The 18309-nt window shown below is 40.4% G+C and overlaps 2 protein-coding genes across 4 annotated transcripts in view; one reads left to right on the top strand and one right to left on the bottom strand.

The window, feature by feature from the left end:
- LOC139761874 (AH receptor-interacting protein-like) overlaps positions 1–18309 on the bottom strand; it is a 54210-nt gene that overhangs the window by 24665 nt on the left and 11236 nt on the right. For all 3 annotated transcript variants that reach the window (XR_011715629.1, XR_011715628.1, XR_011715630.1), the window contains exon 7: positions 16385–16476. The gene's annotated coding sequence lies outside the window, so the exon portion shown is untranslated. The remainder of the gene's footprint in view (positions 1–16384; positions 16477–18309) is intronic.
- LOC139761873 (uncharacterized) lies at positions 11251–14790 on the top strand. The gene is made up of 4 exons (XM_071686443.1): positions 11251–11646; positions 12749–12948; positions 13183–13256; positions 13521–14790. Exons 2-4 carry the CDS (start codon positions 12846–12848, stop codon positions 14475–14477), a joined length of 1134 nt encoding a protein of 377 aa, XP_071542544.1. The 5' UTR covers positions 11251–11646; positions 12749–12845; the 3' UTR covers positions 14478–14790.

Here is an 18309-nt window from a genome sequence, read left to right as displayed (position 1 = left end):
ATATATATATATATATATATATATATATATATATATATATATATATATATATGTACAGAGCATCAGATTGGGGAAGAGCAGTGCGGTTTCAGAAGTGGTAGAGGATGTGTGGATCAGGTGTTTGCTTTGAAGAATGTATGTGAGAAATACTTAGAAAAGCAAATGGATTTGTATGTAGCATTTCTGTATCTGGAGAAGGCATATGATAGAGTTGATAGAGATGCTCTGTGGAAGGTATTAAGAATATATGGTGTGGGAGGCAAGTTGTTAGAAGCAGTGAAAAGTTTTTATCGAGGATGTAAGGCATGTGTACGTGTAGGAAGAGAGGAAAGTGATTGGTTCTCAGTGAATGTACATCTCCATGGTTGTTTAATTTGTTTATGGATGGGGTTGTTAGGGAGGTAAATGCAAGAGTCTGGAAAGAGGGGCAAGTATGAAGTCTGTTGGGGATGAGAGAGCTTGGGAAGTGAGTCAGTTGTTGTTCGCTGATGATACAGCGCTGGTGGCTGATTCATGTGAGAAACTGCAGAAGCTGGTGACTGAGTTTGGTAAAGTGTGTGGAAGAAGAAAGTTAAGAGTAAATGTGAATAAGAGCAAGGTTATTAGGTACAGTAGGGTTGAGGGTCAAGTCAATTGGGAGGTGAGTTTGAATGGAGAAAAACTGGAGGAAGTGAAGTGTTTTAGATATCTGGGAGTGGATCTGTCAGCGGATGGAACCATGGAAGCGGAAGTGGATCATAGGGTGGGGGAGGGGGCGAAAATTTTGGGAGCCTTGAAAAATGTGTGGAAGTCGAGAACATTATCTCAGAGAGCAAAAATGGGTATGTTTGAAGGAATAGTGGTTCCAACAATGTTGTATGGTTGCGAGGCGTGGGCTATGGATAGAGTTGTGCGCAGGAGGATGGATGTGCTGGAAATGAGATGTTTGAGGACAATGTGTGGTGTGAGGTGGTTTGATCGAGTAAGTAACGTAAGGGTAAGAGAGATGTGTGGAAATAAAAAGAGCGTGGTTGAGAGAGCAGAAGAGGGTGTTTTGAAATGGTGTGGGCACATGGAGAGAATGAGTGAGGAAAGATTGACCAAGAGGACATATGTGTCGGAGGTGGAGGGAACGAGGAGAAGAGGGAGACCAAATTGGAGGTGGAAAGATGGAGTGAAAAAGATTTTGTGTGATCGGGGCCTGAACATGCAGGAGGGTGAAAGGAGGGCAAGGAGTAGAGTGAATTGGAGCGATGTGGTGTACAGGGGTTGACGTGCTGTCAGTGGATTGAATCAAGGCATGTGAAGCGTCTGGGGTAAACCATGGAAAGCTGTGTAGGTATGTATATTTGCGTGTGTGGACGTGTGTATGTACATGTGTATGGGGGGGGTTGGGCCATTTCTTTCGTCTGTTTCCTTGCGCTACCTCGCAAACGCGGGAGACAGCGACAAAGTATAAAAAAAAAAAAAAAAAAAAAATATATATATATATATATATATGCCACTGGGCATGAGAAGAAAGATCAAGAGAGGCAAGTGTTTTGGGAGCAGCTGAATGAGTGTGTTAGTGGTTTTGATGCACGAGACCGGGTTATAGTGATGGGTGATTTGAATGCAAAGGTGAGTAATGTGGCAGTTGAGGGAATAATTGGTATACATGGGGTGTTCAGTGTTGTAAATGGAAATGGTGAAGAGCTTGTAGATTTATGTGCTGAAAAAGGACTGATGATTGGGAATACCTGGTTTAAAAAGCGAGATATACATAAGTATACTTATGTAAGTAGGAGAGATGGCCAGAGAGCGTTATTGGATTACGTGTTAATTGACAGGCGTGCGAAAGAGAGACTTTTGGATGTTAATGTGCTGAGAGGTGCAACTGGAGGGATGTCTGATCATTATCTTGTGGAGGCTAAGGTGAAGATTTGTATGGGTTTTCAGAAAAGAAGAGTGAATGTTGGGGTGAAGAGGGTGGTGAGAGTAAGTGAGCTTGAGAAGGAGACCTGTGTGAGGAAGTACCAGGAGAGACTGAGTACAGAATGGAAAAAGGTGAGAACAATGGAAGTAAGGGGAGTGGGGGAGGAATGGGACGTATTTAGGGAATCAGTGATGGATTGCGCAAAAGATGCTTGTGGCATGAGAAGAGTGGGAGGTGGGTTGATTAGAAAGGGTAGTGAGTGGTGGGATGAAGAAGTAAGATTATTAGTGAAAGAGAAGAGAGAGGCATTTGGATGATTTTTGCAGGGAAAAAATGCAATTGAGTGGGAGATGTATAAAAGAAAGAGACAGGAGGTCAAGAGAAAGGTGCAAGAGGTGAAAAAAAGGGCAAATGAGAGTTGGGGTGAGAGAGTATCATTAAATTTTAGGGAGAATAAAAAGATGTTCTGGAAGGAGGTAAATAAAGTGCGTAAGACAAGGGAGCAAATGGGAACTTCAGTGAAGGGCACAAATGGGGAGGTGATAACAAGTAGTGGTGATGTGAGAAGGAGATGGAGTGAGTATTTTGAAGGTTTGTTGAATGTGTTTGATGATAGAGTGGCAGATATAGGGTGTTTTGGTCGAGGTGGTGTGCAAAGTGAGAGGGTTAGGGAAAATGATTTGGTAAACAGAGAAGAGGTAGTGAAAGCTTTGCGGAAGATGAAAGCCGGCAAGGCAGCAGGTTTGGATGGTATTGCAGTGGAATTTATTAAAAAAGGGGGTGACTGTATTGTTGACTGGTTGGTAAGGTTATTTAATGTATGTATGACTCATGGTGAGGTGCCTGAGGATTGGCGGAATGCGTGCATAGTGCCATTGTACAAAGGCAAAGGGGATAAGAGTGAGTGCTCAAATTACAGAGGTATAAGTTTGTTGAGTATTCCTGGTAAATTATATGGGAGGGTATTGATTGAGAGGGTGAAGGCATGTACAGAGCATCAGATTGGGGAAGAGCAGTGTGGTTTCAGAAGTGGTAGAGGATGTGTGGATCAGGTGTTTGCTTTGAAGAATGTATGTGAGAAATACTTAGAAAAGCAAATGGATTTGTATGTAGCATTTATGGATCTGGAGAAGGCATATGATAGAGTTGATAGAGATGCTCTGTGGAAGGTATTAAGAATATATGGTGTGGGAGGAAAGTTGTTAGAAGCAGTGAAAAGTTTTTATCGAGGATGTAAGGCATGTGTACGTGTAGGAAGAGAGGAAAGTGATTGGTTCTCAGTGAATGTAGGTTTGCGGCAGGGGTGTGTGATGTCTCCATGGTTGTTTAATTTGTTTATGGATGGGGTTGTTAGGGAGGTAAATGCAAGAGTTTTGGAAAGAGGGGCAAGTATGAAGTCTGTTGGGGATGAGAGAGCTTGGGAAGTGAGTCAGTTGTTGTTCGCTGATGATACAGCGCTGGTGGCTGATTCATGTGAGAAACTGCAGAAGCTGGTGACTGAGTTTGGTAAAGTGTGTGGAAGAAGAAAGTTAAGAGTAAATGTGAATAAGAGCAAGGTTATTAGGTACAGTAGGGTTGAGGGTCAAGTCAATTGGGAGGTGAGTTTGAATGGAGAAAAACTGGAGGAAGTGAAGTGTTTTAGATATCTGGGAGTGGATCTGGCAGCGGATGGAACCATGGAAGCGGAAGTGGATCATAGGGTGGGGGAGGGGGCGAAAATTCTGGGGGCCTTGAAGAATGTGTGGAAGTCGAGAACATTATCTCGGAAAGGAAAAATGGGTATGTTTGAAGGAATAGTGGTTCCAACAATGTTGTATGGTTGCGAGGCGTGGGCTATGGATAGAGTTGTGCGCAGGAGGATGGATGTGCTGGAAATGAGATGTTTGAGGACAATGTGTGGTGTGAGGTGGTTTGATCGAGTGAGTAACATAAGGGTAAGAGAGATGTGTGGAAATAAAAAGAGCGTGGTTGAGAGAGCAGAAGAGGGTGTTTTGAAGTGGTTTGGGCACATGGAGAGGATGAGTGAGGAAAGATTGACCAAGAGGATATATGTGTCGGAGGTGGAGGGAACAAGGAGAAGAGGGAGACCAAATTGGAGGTGGAAAGATGGAGTGAAAAAGATTTTGTGTGATCGGGGCCTGAATATGCAGGAGGGTGAAAGGAGGGCAAGGAATAGAGTGAATTGGAGCGATGTGGTATACCGGGGTTGACGTGCTGTCAGTGGATTGAATCAAGGCATGTGAAGCGTCTGGGGTAAGCTATGGAAAGCTGTGTAGGTATGTATATTTGCGTGTGTGGACGTATGTATATACATGTGTATGGGGGGGTTGGGCCATTTCTTTCGTCTGTTTCCTTGCGCTACCTCGCAAACGCGGGAGACAGCGACAAAGTATAAAAAAAAAATAAAAAATATATATATATATATATAGATATATATATATATATATATATATATATATATATATATATATATATATATATATATATATATATATATTATATACATATATATATTATTTTTTATTTTTGAGTCATACATACATTAAATAACCTTATCAACCAGTCAATAATACAGTCACCCCCTTTTTTAATAAATTCCACTGCAATACCATCCAAACCTGCTGCCTTGCCGGCTTTCATCTTCCGTAAAGCTTTTACTACCTCTTCTCTGTTTACCAAATCATTTTCCCTAGCCGTCTCACTTTGAACACCACCTCGACCAAAACACCCTATATCTGCCACTCTATCATCAAACACATTCAACAAACCTTCAAAATACTCACTCCATCTCCTTCTCACATCACCACTACTTGTTATCACCTCCCCATTTGTGCCCTTCACTGAAGTTCCCATTTATATATATATATATATATATATATATATATATATATATATATATATATATATATATATATATATATATATATATATATTTTTTATACTATTCGCTATTTCCCGCAATAACAAGGTAGAGTTAAGAACAGAGGACTGGGCCTTTGAGGAAATATTTCACCTGGCCCCCTTCTCTGTTCCTTCTTTTGGAAAATTAAAAAAAAAAAAAGATATATATATATATATATATATCTCCTTTCACCCTCCTGCATATATATATATATATATATATATATATATATATATATATATATATATATAATCCCTGGGGATAGGAGAGAAAGAATACTTCCCACACATTCCTCACGTGTTGTAGAAGGCGACTAAAGGGGACGGGAGCGGGGGGGCAGTAACCCTCCCCTCCTTGTATTTTAACTTTCGAAAAGGGGAAACAGGAGTCACGTGGGGAGTGCTCATCCTCCTCGAAGGCTCAGATTGGGGTGTCTAAATGTGTGTGGATGTAACCAAGATGAGAAAAAAGGAGAGATAGGTAGTATGTTTGAGGAAAGGAACCTGGATGTTTTGGCTCTGAGTGAAACGAAGCTCAAGGGTAAAGGGGAAGAGTGGTTTGGGAATGTCTTGGGAGTAAAGTCAGGGGTTAGTGAGAGGACAAGAGCAATGGAAGGAGTAGCACTACTCCTGAAACAGGAGTTGTGGAAGTATGTGATAGAGTGTAAGAAAGTAAATTCTAGACTGATATGGGTAAAACTGAAAGTTGACGGAGAGAGATGGGTGATTATTGGTGCATATTCACCTGGGCATGAGAAGAAAGATCATGAGAGGCAAATGTTTTGGGAGCAGCTGAATGAGTGTGTTAGTGGTTTTGATGAACAAGACCGGGTTACAGTGATGGGTGATTTGAATGCAAAGGTGAGTAATGTGGCAGTTGAGGGAATAATTGGTATACATGGGGTGTTCAGTGTTGTAAATGGAAATGGTGAAAAGCTTGTACATTTATGTGCTGAAAAAGGACTGGTGATTGGGAATACCTGGTTTAAAAAGCAAGACATACATAAGTATACGTATGTAAGTAGGAGAGATGGCCAGAGAGCGTTATTGGATTACGTGTTAATTGATAGGCGCGCAAAAGAGAGACTTTTGGATGTTAATGTGCTGAGAGGTGCAATTGGAGGGATATCTGATCATTATCTTGTGGAGGCTAAGGTGAAGATTTGTAGGGGTTTTCAGAAAAGAAGAGAGAATGTTGGGGTGAAGAGAGTGGTGAGAGTAAGTGAGCTTGGGAAGGAGACTTGGGTGAGGAAGTACCAGGAGAGACTGAGTACAGAATGGAAAAAGGTGAGAACAAAGGAGATAAGGGGAGTGGGGGAGGAATGGGATGTATTTAGGGAAGCAGTGATGGCTTGTGCAAAAGATGCTTGTGGCATGAAAAGCATGGGAGGTGGGTTGTTTAGAAAGGGTAGTGAGTGGTGGGATGAAGAAGTAAGATTATTAGTGAAAGAGAAGAGAGAGGCATTTGGACGATTTTTGCAGGGAAAAAATGCAAATGAGTGGGAGATGTATAAAAGAAAGAGGCAGGAGGTCAAGAGAAAGGTGCAAGAGGTGAAAAAGAGGGCAAATGAGAGTTGGGGTGAGAGAGTATCATTAAATTTTAGGGAGAATAAAAAGATGTTTTGGAAGGAGGTAAATAAGGTGCATAAGACAAGGGAGCAAATGGGAATTTCAGTGAAGGGGGCTAATGGGGAGGTGATAACAAGTAGTGGTGATGTGAGGAGGAGATGGAGTGAGTATTTTGAAGGTTTGTTGAATGTGTTTGATGATAGAGTGGCAGATATAGGGTGTTTTGGTCGAGGTAGTGTGCAAAGTCAGAGGGTTAGGGAAAATGATTTGGTAAACATAGAAGTGGTAGTAAAAGCTTTGCGGAAGATGAAAGCTGGCAAGGCAGCAGGTTTGGATGGTATAGCAGTGGAATTTATTAAAAAAGGGGGTGACTGTATTGTTGACTGGTTGGTAAGGTTATTTAATGTATGTATGATTCATGGTGAGGTTCCTGAGGATTGGCGGAATGCTTGCATAGTGCCATTGTACAAAGGCAAAGGGAATAAGAGTGAGTGCTAAAATTACAGAGAAAATAAAATATATAAAATTCTCTAAATTCCATTTGCTACATCAGCTTTACAGTGCCTCGCCTCATTACACATGACAGCTAGAGACTGAACGAATGTGGCCTTTTTGTCTTTTCCTAGCGCTACCTCGTGGCGGGGGGGGATGCTATTTCATGAGTGGCGGGATGAGGAGAATGGATGAAGGCAGCAAGTATGAATATGTACAAATGAATATATTTCTGTGTATGTATATGTATGTATACGTTGAAAAGTATAGGTATGTATATGTGGGCGTTTATGTATATACATGTGTATGTGGGTGGGTTGGGCCATTCTTTCGTCCGTTTCCTTGCGCTACCTCGCTAAAGCGGGAGACGGCGATTAAGTATATATATATATATATATATATATATATATATATAATTCTCTAAATTCCATTTCCTACATCTCCCTTACAGTGCCTCGCCTCATTCAGATTAAGACCCTATAGACCCAAAATATGGACCTAGAGTACTTCAGGAACCCCGCCACTTCCATGCCTAAACGTCTGCAGATGGTATCAAAACCAAGGAAGAGATGACAAAGTACTGAGAATGTAAGTGTGACATTGCCTTTGAAAATACATTGGTTGTCGCGTTAAGTTCATCGTAAACAAGGCAGGAAATGACTACACCGGCCGTGAATGGTCATTAGGCTATGGAAGACGTGCGTCCTTTAAACTTTACTTGACATGTATAACAAATACATAAAAATTCATGTCCAAAGAATTGCATAAAACCAATAGAGATGACTTGAACTAAATCCCTGCTGTTTACTTAAACTAACGACCCTTCCCAAAGGAGAAAACAGATGAATATGGCAATTCCGTGGTTATATTTATCCTACTTCCCTGGGGATCATGGTACAGTAACTGACAGAAGCGGGCCGTTCCCCTCTCGGAATACTGCGTTGTAAGCACCATGCACCTGGTGAGTCAGCAGGTAGCCCAAGGTCTAGGCAAACGCCTCGTTTCCTCGGTGGCAACCTATCGTACTCACTGTTTGGGTAATATGACAATATTAGGTATCATATTTTAGTTTTCACTGCCCCTCGTTTTAAAGATTTATTTCCCTATTTCTGTGTGAAACCCTTGTCTAAGCTTTAGCCCTCTTGTCTCTATGAAAAAAGCAATCTGGGACACTGAAGGAATGTGTCCAAGCGATATAAATTCGCATTGTAGATGAATCGGTAACATGCAAAATTACATTAACGAATCTATCTCAGTAGCTGACAGGGTTTCACTAACTTGTCCCTAGTTGGCTTTTCCTTTCTATTACACACATACACACATGATGTCCGCAAAAATCTTGTCCGACCACAACATATTTTCATAAGCAATGTCATATTTACAATAGTTCGTTCTCTCTCCTTTGGCCTTGGTTACCATCGGCAGACGTTTGGGCATGGAATTAAAGAGGCTCTTGAAGTATTGTAGGGCCATGTTTTGGGTCTCCCGAATGAGGGAAGCACTAATAAAGTGTTGCAGAATGCCATCATCTGGTTCCGACGGATCTCGATCGGGTTAAAGTTCGGGAAGTTCCCAGGCCACTCAAGCAGTTGGAAAGTTTTCAATGATGACCAATCCACCATCTTTCAAGCCTTTTATGTCAAGGGACAGAATCCTACATGAAGTGATCACACCCGTAAACCTCAAAAAAAGGGAAGCAGGTGGTCCTCTATCACCTTAATGCACTGCTCTCCATTCACTGCAGTTTTTAGGTAAGTACAATCCTCCCTTTGCACCATTACAGCACAATGTGGGTGTTTCACCGTCTTCACTGCGAAACGATAGCCATACTACCCGGCATCTCTAACCTCACCCTAGCCTGCCTTGACTGATCACACTTTCATCCAAAAACATTACCTTCCTCCACTGTTGCTCACTATAGTTCATGCATGTCCCTGCAAATGCGACTAGTTTGCGACTCGTTTCCTTCGTAAGTACGGGTTTGGCAGCTGGACTGGGCTACGGAATGTGAAGGTCCTTTTGGAAGCCAAATTCAACGATTATCTAAAAGGCATTTCTAAACGGTTTCGACGGCTGAAATGGATGCGTTCTGAGTGGCCAAGCGCCTTGAAATTTCACCTGTACCCACATTTTCTTGTTAACCAGGCCCAAAATTATGTAGCGCACTGTTTAGCTGCAAACCAAACCGAATAACACTTAATAACTTCGCTATGAACTTTTACGTTTCGGATGGTACTATGCATTTCAAGGCGTGTTCCCTGATGCTTGACACCCAACGGCTGTTGATAAGTCCTCAGAAAACGTAAGAGCAATTATGGAAAACGAGAGACGAATTATGGCCCTTTTTCTCCACTTTATTATTAAATGGATCCTATACCATCGATGGTCGACCGCTACATAGCGACAACTCGAAATCTGTTTCCGATGTGGCGTACACTTAAGACTGCCTGACCTTGGAATCTGACAGTACTATTCTTATCCGCTGAGATACCTCTGACATCTAGCATTTACCAAGAATGTTCTATCACATGCAACTTCTGTACTCCTAATGGGATCTATGTATTTCAGTATGAAAAATCTACTCTTCTTCCGAAGCGCAGCTCCTCATCCCGTGTTCATTTAAAGCAAAGAAAATGTGTTTACTGGTGGGTAACCTACGAAATTCGGACTCATGAGTTATTTAAATGTTTTATATTGCTCCGCAATAACAAAATCAAATTATTCTGAAGTAGCTATCTATAACTTCCTGTGCTGACATCAACTGCTAGGTTCCCCTATTTACAATGCATATACCAGTGTATGTACGAGTGTATGTACATGTGTATGGGGGGGGGGGGGGGTTGGGCCATTTCTTTCGTCTGTTTCCTTGCGCTACCTCGCAAACGCGGGAGACAGCGACAAAGTATATATAAAAAAAAAAAAAAAATACCAATGATAAGAGGAATGAAAAGCTTCTCAAGGCACTCTACATAAATGAACAAATAATGATGCTAAGAATTTGATACCTTATAAAGATAAACACAGTATATATACATACATACACACACACACACACACATATATATATATATATATATATATATATATATATATATATATATATATATATATATATATATATATGCACCTACGGTATATCATCAGGTAATGACAGGTATAGCAATTTATTCCTATGCGAATGAATTCGACAGAACAGTTTGAAAGCTATACCTCAACAATTTCCACAACCGATTTACTTTTCATTCCGGTCACACTATTTAGGGCAAACCTACACACACACACACACACACACACACACACACACACACACATATATATATATATATATATATATATATATATATATATATATATATATATATATATATATATATAATGAGCGATCCTGGGTTACCAATATTAAGTAGGTAAAATTTGGTAGGACGTAGCAAACACCTCTACTTTTCTGTCTCATATACCAAACATGTTGGGTTGACTACTCATCATCTACCTGCTTATGCACCAAAGGAATATCATCAGATAATGACATGCAAAGCAATACATTAGACAATAAACTCTGATTGTATATATTTAGAATGTTTAACATGCCCGCTTTCGTCCTAAATTAAGAATGAACATGGCAGTGTCGAAACATCCCTGCCAGACGCAAGATGATCCCTGGGTAAAACTGTGATGATCCGGAACTGAAGTTATCTAATTATTTCACTTACATAGGAAGTAATTACTGGGAAGTTACTGTACTTGATTCTCACAGCCTGTATCGTACGAATGAAAAAAAAATATCAACATTTAACGTTCAGAGCAAACTACGTGCAAGTTTTCAGAATTTACATTACAGATATGCGTCTAAAAAAATTGGCATATACTTGAAACACAAATATGTATATTAATTCCATATGTAACTGTATATAGCGCTTGTAAAAGATCAATCTTTTTTTCTTTTTCTTTTTACCTTCACGTTACCATGTATGTTACACCAATAAGAAAAAAAAAAGGCGGATTCGAAAGTTGAATATATTAGATTGGGATGTCTTGTGTGGTTACTATCCTTACAACGTTTACAGTTATGAGTTAGTAGAAGATAAAGGGAGTGAACAGGTCACATAAGCCATTTCCTCCACAGCTCAATAACTGCAGCCTGTCATAACAGCATTTGAAGGCATTTCTGCTGAATATATCCACAACCCACGTATTCCAGGAACTTATCACCGATGCATAAGTTAACGATATATTTCAAAAGTTTAAACGAGTTCCTCCCCTTATATCATGGATGCTTGGGTGCTAAGTGTAACGACAAAGAGCAATATATAAAGTTTTAAACCCATTTATAATACATATATAGACTTCTCGCTCTCTTGTTTCCTACAAAGTTCCCTGTTCAACCATGCTCATTCAGTCTTGCATCATTTGGGAAAACCCATTACTTGAAGTCAATCATTTTGACGCCGTTACCTTTCCTAGCTCAACCATCTTTCTTCGACGTGGAATACTACCTAGCCTGCACTGCATAAACCATGAGACGTAACGCCTCTCGTCTGTAGTTTACGAAAACCAAGTTCCTATGGGCAGCATTGTCGTGGAAAGTTACAGGAACCGACTTTCAAGATAAAATTCTACAGTGGAAGATAACCGTCGCTACAAAATATTAAGTGGTAACTCCAGTTGGTGTATAAAGAGGCACACGTAACAAAGGAGCTCCATTGTGTTGTTGTCGCTACGGTATTAACACCGAGGCCAGCTGATCCTACTACTACTACTGCGCCTCTCCAACGTTGTTTGCTACAATATAAGTGAGTAATCAAAATTATATATATATATATATATATATATATATATATATATATATATATATATATATATATATATATATATATAATGTGTGCTTAAGGCTCCTGTACACTTTACCTACCAAATTCAAAACGTGTCTGTCTTGGAAAAGTTTACGAGAAAAATTCTACTGCCCTTCCTAAGCGATGCCTGTTTTTTCCCCAAATATTTTTTAAGTATCACACTTGCCAATTACTGCATAAAATGATGACCCAGCTACTAATTTCACTTTTTATCGTTTACCGACTCCTGCTCATATTATGCAGCCTATTATACAGCCATGTAAATTCATGATACATATTTAATATAACCTAATAACCGCCTTTACGGGGATGTTAGCTTCAAAGAGCCTGCGGTACGTAAATCCATGGACTCCTTTGAAGTGAGAAGTTCCTCAACAAGACCACAACTTTTCGTGCAATGATGTCAACCTCGCCGAAGGTGACCGGGGTAACAGCGTGCATGTGGTGGAGTCATGCAACAACGTTTTTTTTCACTCAACTGTATACTTGCTTGCCTTTCCCGCCTTAGCGAAATAACATCAGAAAGCAACCAGCGAAGAAAAAAAAAAGTTTGCTTGCTCCTACTATTCTGTGCTCTGTACACGCAATACAGATGTGGATTTCCAGCCTTGAGCTCCAGCCCCTCTTAATCATCTACGATATATATATATATATATATATATATATATATATATATATATATATATATATATATATACACACACACACACAAAGGTCGACGTGCTGTTGTGGATAGAGTATGTGGTTTCCGTGCATTACACTTGACAGAGAATGGATTGAGGGGATGTGGCCTTTCTTCGTCAGTTCCTGATGATCAGGTACAGTTGCCGATCTCAAAGAATTCATTTGTTTTTGTTTTTTTCAACGCCGGTAACAGTTGGGACATTGGCTGGTAACGATCCCACTGGTCGAGGTAAAAGCCACAGAATTCCCGTCAGAATCTTTTGTCTTGTTGACGTCTTTTCCAACTGTATGCTACTGCCAAGATATATGCACTAACTGGGTCATATATTCAAGGTCATGTTAAACTATTCCCCCATAGGAACGCCAGATCAGCAAGGGAAGCAATCTAGTTCCCAGGGCAACTCTGGACCTGACAACCTAGCCAAGAAGAGCTCAAGTGTGGGCCGTCCGGCAATATGGATCACATCTGTAACTTGGAGTGCTGGTGTCACGTTCCTACCCGAGGAACCGTCAACCCACCGTGCTACCATTGCGTCCTCCAAAATTGCTCGCTATCCAGTAAGTCTCCAATTTCATATATGTACAGTTCCTTTTGTATTAGTATGCACTTTTTTGCAAGTCCAGGTGTATTATACATCTTTATTCCACGTTGTAGGAGACTTCTCGATACATTGTTAAGCAATAACATACGACCAGAACTAAATTCCTAAGCTAATGAGTTGAGTTCATCAAAGATCTTTTCCATGGTGTGGCGAAAGTAATGCTCTACTTGGCTCTCTCTTCTATTTACAGCCAACAAGCCAGACATTGCACCCTCAGCGCCGCCTATCAACGTCGACAAGGAGGTTCACGCTCCTGCGCCTGAGGTACACCATGTCATCCCATTAAACTTTAGCACAGTGGTACCAACCCCAACCCTCTTTAGCACGACAGTACAACCCTTGGGTATGGTGTGACCTTAGACCTGACAAAGGTCAGGTCAAAGGTCACACCATCATGCCTAAAGGTCGTACTCAAGAGGCTTTAAGAAATAAAATTTTTGATTCTACAGTCACCATAATGTGTGGTTTAATTCAGAAATTTTATAATATGAGATTTTGCAAGATTTTGAGACACTTTTGTTCCAACAGACAGCATCGCCGCAAACTGTTGTTGGTGCTACCTATGGCTGGCAGTCTACTCTTGTCAGAAAAGCCACAGTCGACCCAGACCATACCAACAACCAAAACCCAGAGGACTTGTGGATGAACCCCAACTTGTTGGTCACATTACCTCCAGAGGGCGATGAAGGGGCTACAGGAGAGACCGTTGCTTCCTCAAATAATGCTGTACTCTCAGAATCTCAAGTTATCACAAATGCTTCTCAGATCACAGAAGGCTGCATGCCAGTTTCTGCCACAGAATATACTCATAGCAGGAGGTCGTGGTGTAGAGGCAACACACAGCCCTTCCCTGCAGAACCACAGTGGATACATTCCCATGTGTGTCCTGACATGTGGGAAGCTGATTATGAAAATCAGGAAGTACATGCCACATTTACCTACATGGATTATGACAACAAAGATGAACATGATACCAATAAGAAAACAGAAAGGAGCATGAGGGATCTGCCAGACTCTAGCAAAAGCCTCATCCTAAACAATGAAGACAGTTTAACCACAAACCAATGGATATCTGAACCCAGATCTGATACACATAAGGTTTACACACTGGAAAAGAGAAAATGGTTATTGGCGAATGTGCACAGGGAGAAGAAGAACAAAAACTCTCCATGTTTTGGTTCCAAGTCTCTCTCAGTCATGCCTCCGCCAGAGGTGGAGTACAAAAGGATCAATAGAATCCATCGAAGGGAATCGTCAGCTGAAGCCTGCAAGAGGTATAAGGATCAGAATTCCAGTACACACATCATTGTCCAAAGGCTGGTTGCTCTTCCCTGGGATGACGAAGGATCTGGAGTGACAGCTACATCAGAGAATAAGGAAGACCTGAAGGCCCGGGAAAAATCAGAAAAAGATATCACATACAAAGCAAGATGGCTTAGTCTTCATCGCAAACTATCTGGTTCAAATAACAATAAAAACAGGTAATAACCAAAAACGTCAACCAAAGGTAGGAAATACAAAAAGATTTGTGGTTTGCTGCCGATTTCATTTGTATATAACATTAATTACTTATACTGGTTTGGCCACAGGCTCTTCTTTTACCTAGGCTTTTTTAAAAGCATGGGAGCTGTAAGATACCCTCTGCATCACAAGTAGTACCTGGACTGATGATATATATACATTTAACAACTGCTTTATGTTCCATGATCATACCCAGATCCTGCTGTCTCAAGAACTTTTGTTTTATCAATGGAGTTCACAAAACCAAAAAAGATTATTAAAACATGGGTATGCAAAAGGATATTGACTATACTTTCTTTGCAATGATTCCATAAAATTCAAACACTAATCAAGCTCGCAATGAAATATATAAAAGCTTGTTGCTGCAAAAGCATTACTGACATTTTTTTTTAAATAAATCTACGTCATTGTTACATCTATAGTACCTTGTAGTTGGTACATAGTTGAATCAGCCTTCAAAGTGAACTAAAATATTAATGAGTGATCAGGACCTGAACATACAAGAGGGTGAGAGGTGTGCAAGGAATAGAGTGAATTGGAACGATGTGGTATACCAGGGTTGACGTGCTGTCAATGGACTGAACCAGGGCATGTGAAGCGCATGGGGTAAACCATGGGAAGGTCTGTGGGGCCTGGATTTGGACAGGGAGCTGTGGTTTAGGTGCATTACATGTCAGCGAGAGACTGAGTGAGAACGAATGTGGCCTTTTTTGTCTGTTTTCCTGGCACTACCTCACTGAAGCAGAGGGTAGCGATGCTGTTTCCTTAGGTACTGCTAATATATATGTTTCCCTAAACTTGATGCCACTGTAACACTCGATATCTCTTGGAAACCATGTCACACTGTTACCTAAATTAACTAAGATCTAGACTGAGTATGTACTCTAATCATACACAGGACTGAGTTGTCCTTGTACAGAGTACTGTTTTCACAACCTCTGAAACTTATATGACAGATGTGAGTCAAGATTAACCCATCATCTCAACCCTCCCAATCTGATCTTTAAACTTTATCCATTTTCCCAGATCTATACTGTCATCTCTCTTTCTTAACAGAGAAGTAATTCTGTTTCTAGCTCTGCAGGCCTTCACCATTAGCCAGTTCATGCAGTGCTCAGTAAGGGTTGGTTATTTGGGCTTAATGCCAATCATCTGCTATAAGGTCAAGTTATAACAACAACCAACTGAAAAATCTTGAACACATTCTACAAGAGTTGATCGATAAGGCCCAGAAGGTCAAGTTATAACCACCACCAACTGAAAAATCTTGAACACATTCTACAACATTTGATCAATGAGGCCCAGAAGGTCAAGTTATAACCACCACCAACTGAAAAATCTTGAATACCTTCTCCAAGAGTTAAAGATAATTCTAAGACCACATTCACTATGTGGTATGCCACAACATGGCAAAGTCATTGTGTGGCCACTTGTAACCTGAGGGTGGAACTTTGTGAATTGTGATGTTTCTTTCCTTCTTTTCCTTCCATTTCTAATAACTACAACCTAACCCTTTTCAAAATGCAAGATTTCACAAACTCCTAATCTCCTTTAACCCCGTTTTTCCATTCAAGGCCTACCTTGGGGATCACTTCTATCCATGATTGGAACCTTTGACAAAAAAAGTCTAAAGACACTGAAACAAAGTAACATGCACTACTTATAGATGTTGAACAGTCAGTGGAAAAATGTTTCACAGGAAAAATGCAGGAAACTATGAAAATAACATCAACATAAAACCAGAGTAGTATAAAACAAGTAAAATAACTACACTGCAGCTACTGAAATAAACATAACATAGAAGTCAGCAGGCCCATAAGTCTGCAGAGATATTTTGTATTTTTTAAAGTGAAGTTATATGTGAAGCTTACCAAAGAGTCCATCATTTTTATCCCCCATGTTAAAGGCTCGATCACGTACAAATGTCGTCAAGGCCAGACTTGAATGATGAAATGGAAGTCAACTGAAAGAAAAAAAATGGTCTAAAAATAAAGCACTACGACACGAAAAGAAAAAGAAGTTTGTAAATGTAAAGAAAAAAGTATAAGTCTAGCTTGACCACTTTCCTGTAATGAGATAGAAAGTACGAACAGGAGTTATATTACAGAGTCAAAGATAACTCTATGGATCATTTCAATACCCTATGTTAGGATAATATTACTTCCTGGGCAGCTGCTGCCCAAAATATTACATGTACCATGCACATATTTTAGATTTCTTCCCTCCCCTATTTCTGCATATTATGGAAAAATAAAACTTTTTCAAAATCAGGAACACAAAACCAAAATCTTCCCAAAAATTATGGGTAAATGATGGGAACAAGTAGCAACCATTACACAATACAAATTTTTTTTATCAGTAATAGAACGAGGAGCCTGTATAAGTCGATGGAACAAGCTGTAGTAGAAACCAATAGCATACTTTACTTACATGGTTAAATGGGAGATGAATATTTGGCAATAAGTTTGTTACAAGATTATTATACTTCTGAAAAGGTTTTAGAGCCAAATTCATAACAATATACTGGTTGGGCCAAATTTTTCATTGCTGGAACAAACTATAGTACAACTGGCTTTACACTGTACAACAGGTGCTTCCACAGGAAATATCACTGTCCATGAAGAGAGAGCATCCAATATAATTGCAGGCCTCTGAGATCTTAGCTAGGAAGATGAATTCCCTATACCTTATCACACATGAATCACTGGTTGAGAAAAAAGGTGATTGCTTTCAAGAATGTACGTGAGAAATACTTAAACAGAAGGGAAAGTATATGACAGGGCTAACAGAGATGCTCTATAGAAGATGTTATAAATACATGGCATGGGAGGAAAGCTGCTTGAAACAGTGAGGAGTTTTCATCAAGAAAGCAAGGCAAGTGTGCAAGTTGAAAGAAAGGAGGGTAAGTGGTTCCTGTGGCTGTGAATGGGATGGTGAAAGGTAAATGCAAGGGCCCTGGTAAGGAGGAGGTCTACTGTCAGTAGGGGTGGGATTCTGGGAGATGAGTCAGTTGTTGTTTGCCAATGTCATAGAGCTGGTGGCATGCATATTCAATAGTGTCTTAGTTTGGGACAGTGCGTGGCAAAATAAAGTTGAGAGTATATGTGGATAAAAATGAGGTAATCAAGTTTAGCAGTGGAAAGAGACAGGTTAGTTGGAGTGTGATTTGAATGGAAAAAGTGAGATGGTTTAGATATCTGGGAGTGGATATGGCAGTGTTTGGGAACTATGGAAGCTGAATTAAGATACAGGTGTGTGTGTGTGTGTGTGTGTGTGTGTGTGTGTGTGTGTGTGTGTGTGTGTGTGTGTGTGCGTGTGGTGGAAATGAGATGTTTGAGGACAATATGTGCTGTGAGGTGGTTTGCTCGAGTAAGTAATGAATGGGTAAGAGAGATGTGTGGTAATAAAAAGAGTGTGGTTGAGAGAGCAGAAGAGTGTGTTTTAAAATGGTTTGGTCACATGGAGAGAATGAGTGAGGAAAGATTGACAAAGAGGATATGTGTGTCAGAGGTGGAGGGAACGAGGAGAAGTGGGAGACCAAATTGGAGGTGGAAAGATAGGGTGAAAAAGATTTTAAGTGATCAGGGCCTGAATATGCAGGAGGGTGAAAGGCGTGCAAGGAATAGAGTGAACTGAAACGATGTGGTATACCAGGGTTGACATGCTGTCAATGGATTGAACCAGGACATGTGAAGCGTCTAGGGTAGGTAAACCATGGAAAGTTCTGTGGGGCCTGGATGTGGAAAGGGAGCTGTGGTTTCAGTGCATTATACATGACAGCTAGAGACTGAGTGTG

This window comes from Panulirus ornatus, chromosome 42, assembly GCF_036320965.1.
Source record: "Panulirus ornatus isolate Po-2019 chromosome 42, ASM3632096v1, whole genome shotgun sequence".
Lineage (NCBI taxonomy): Eukaryota > Metazoa > Arthropoda > Malacostraca > Decapoda > Palinuridae > Panulirus > Panulirus ornatus.
Note: the sequence above shows the minus strand (reverse complement) of the source record. Positions and strands in the feature narration are given on the sequence as shown.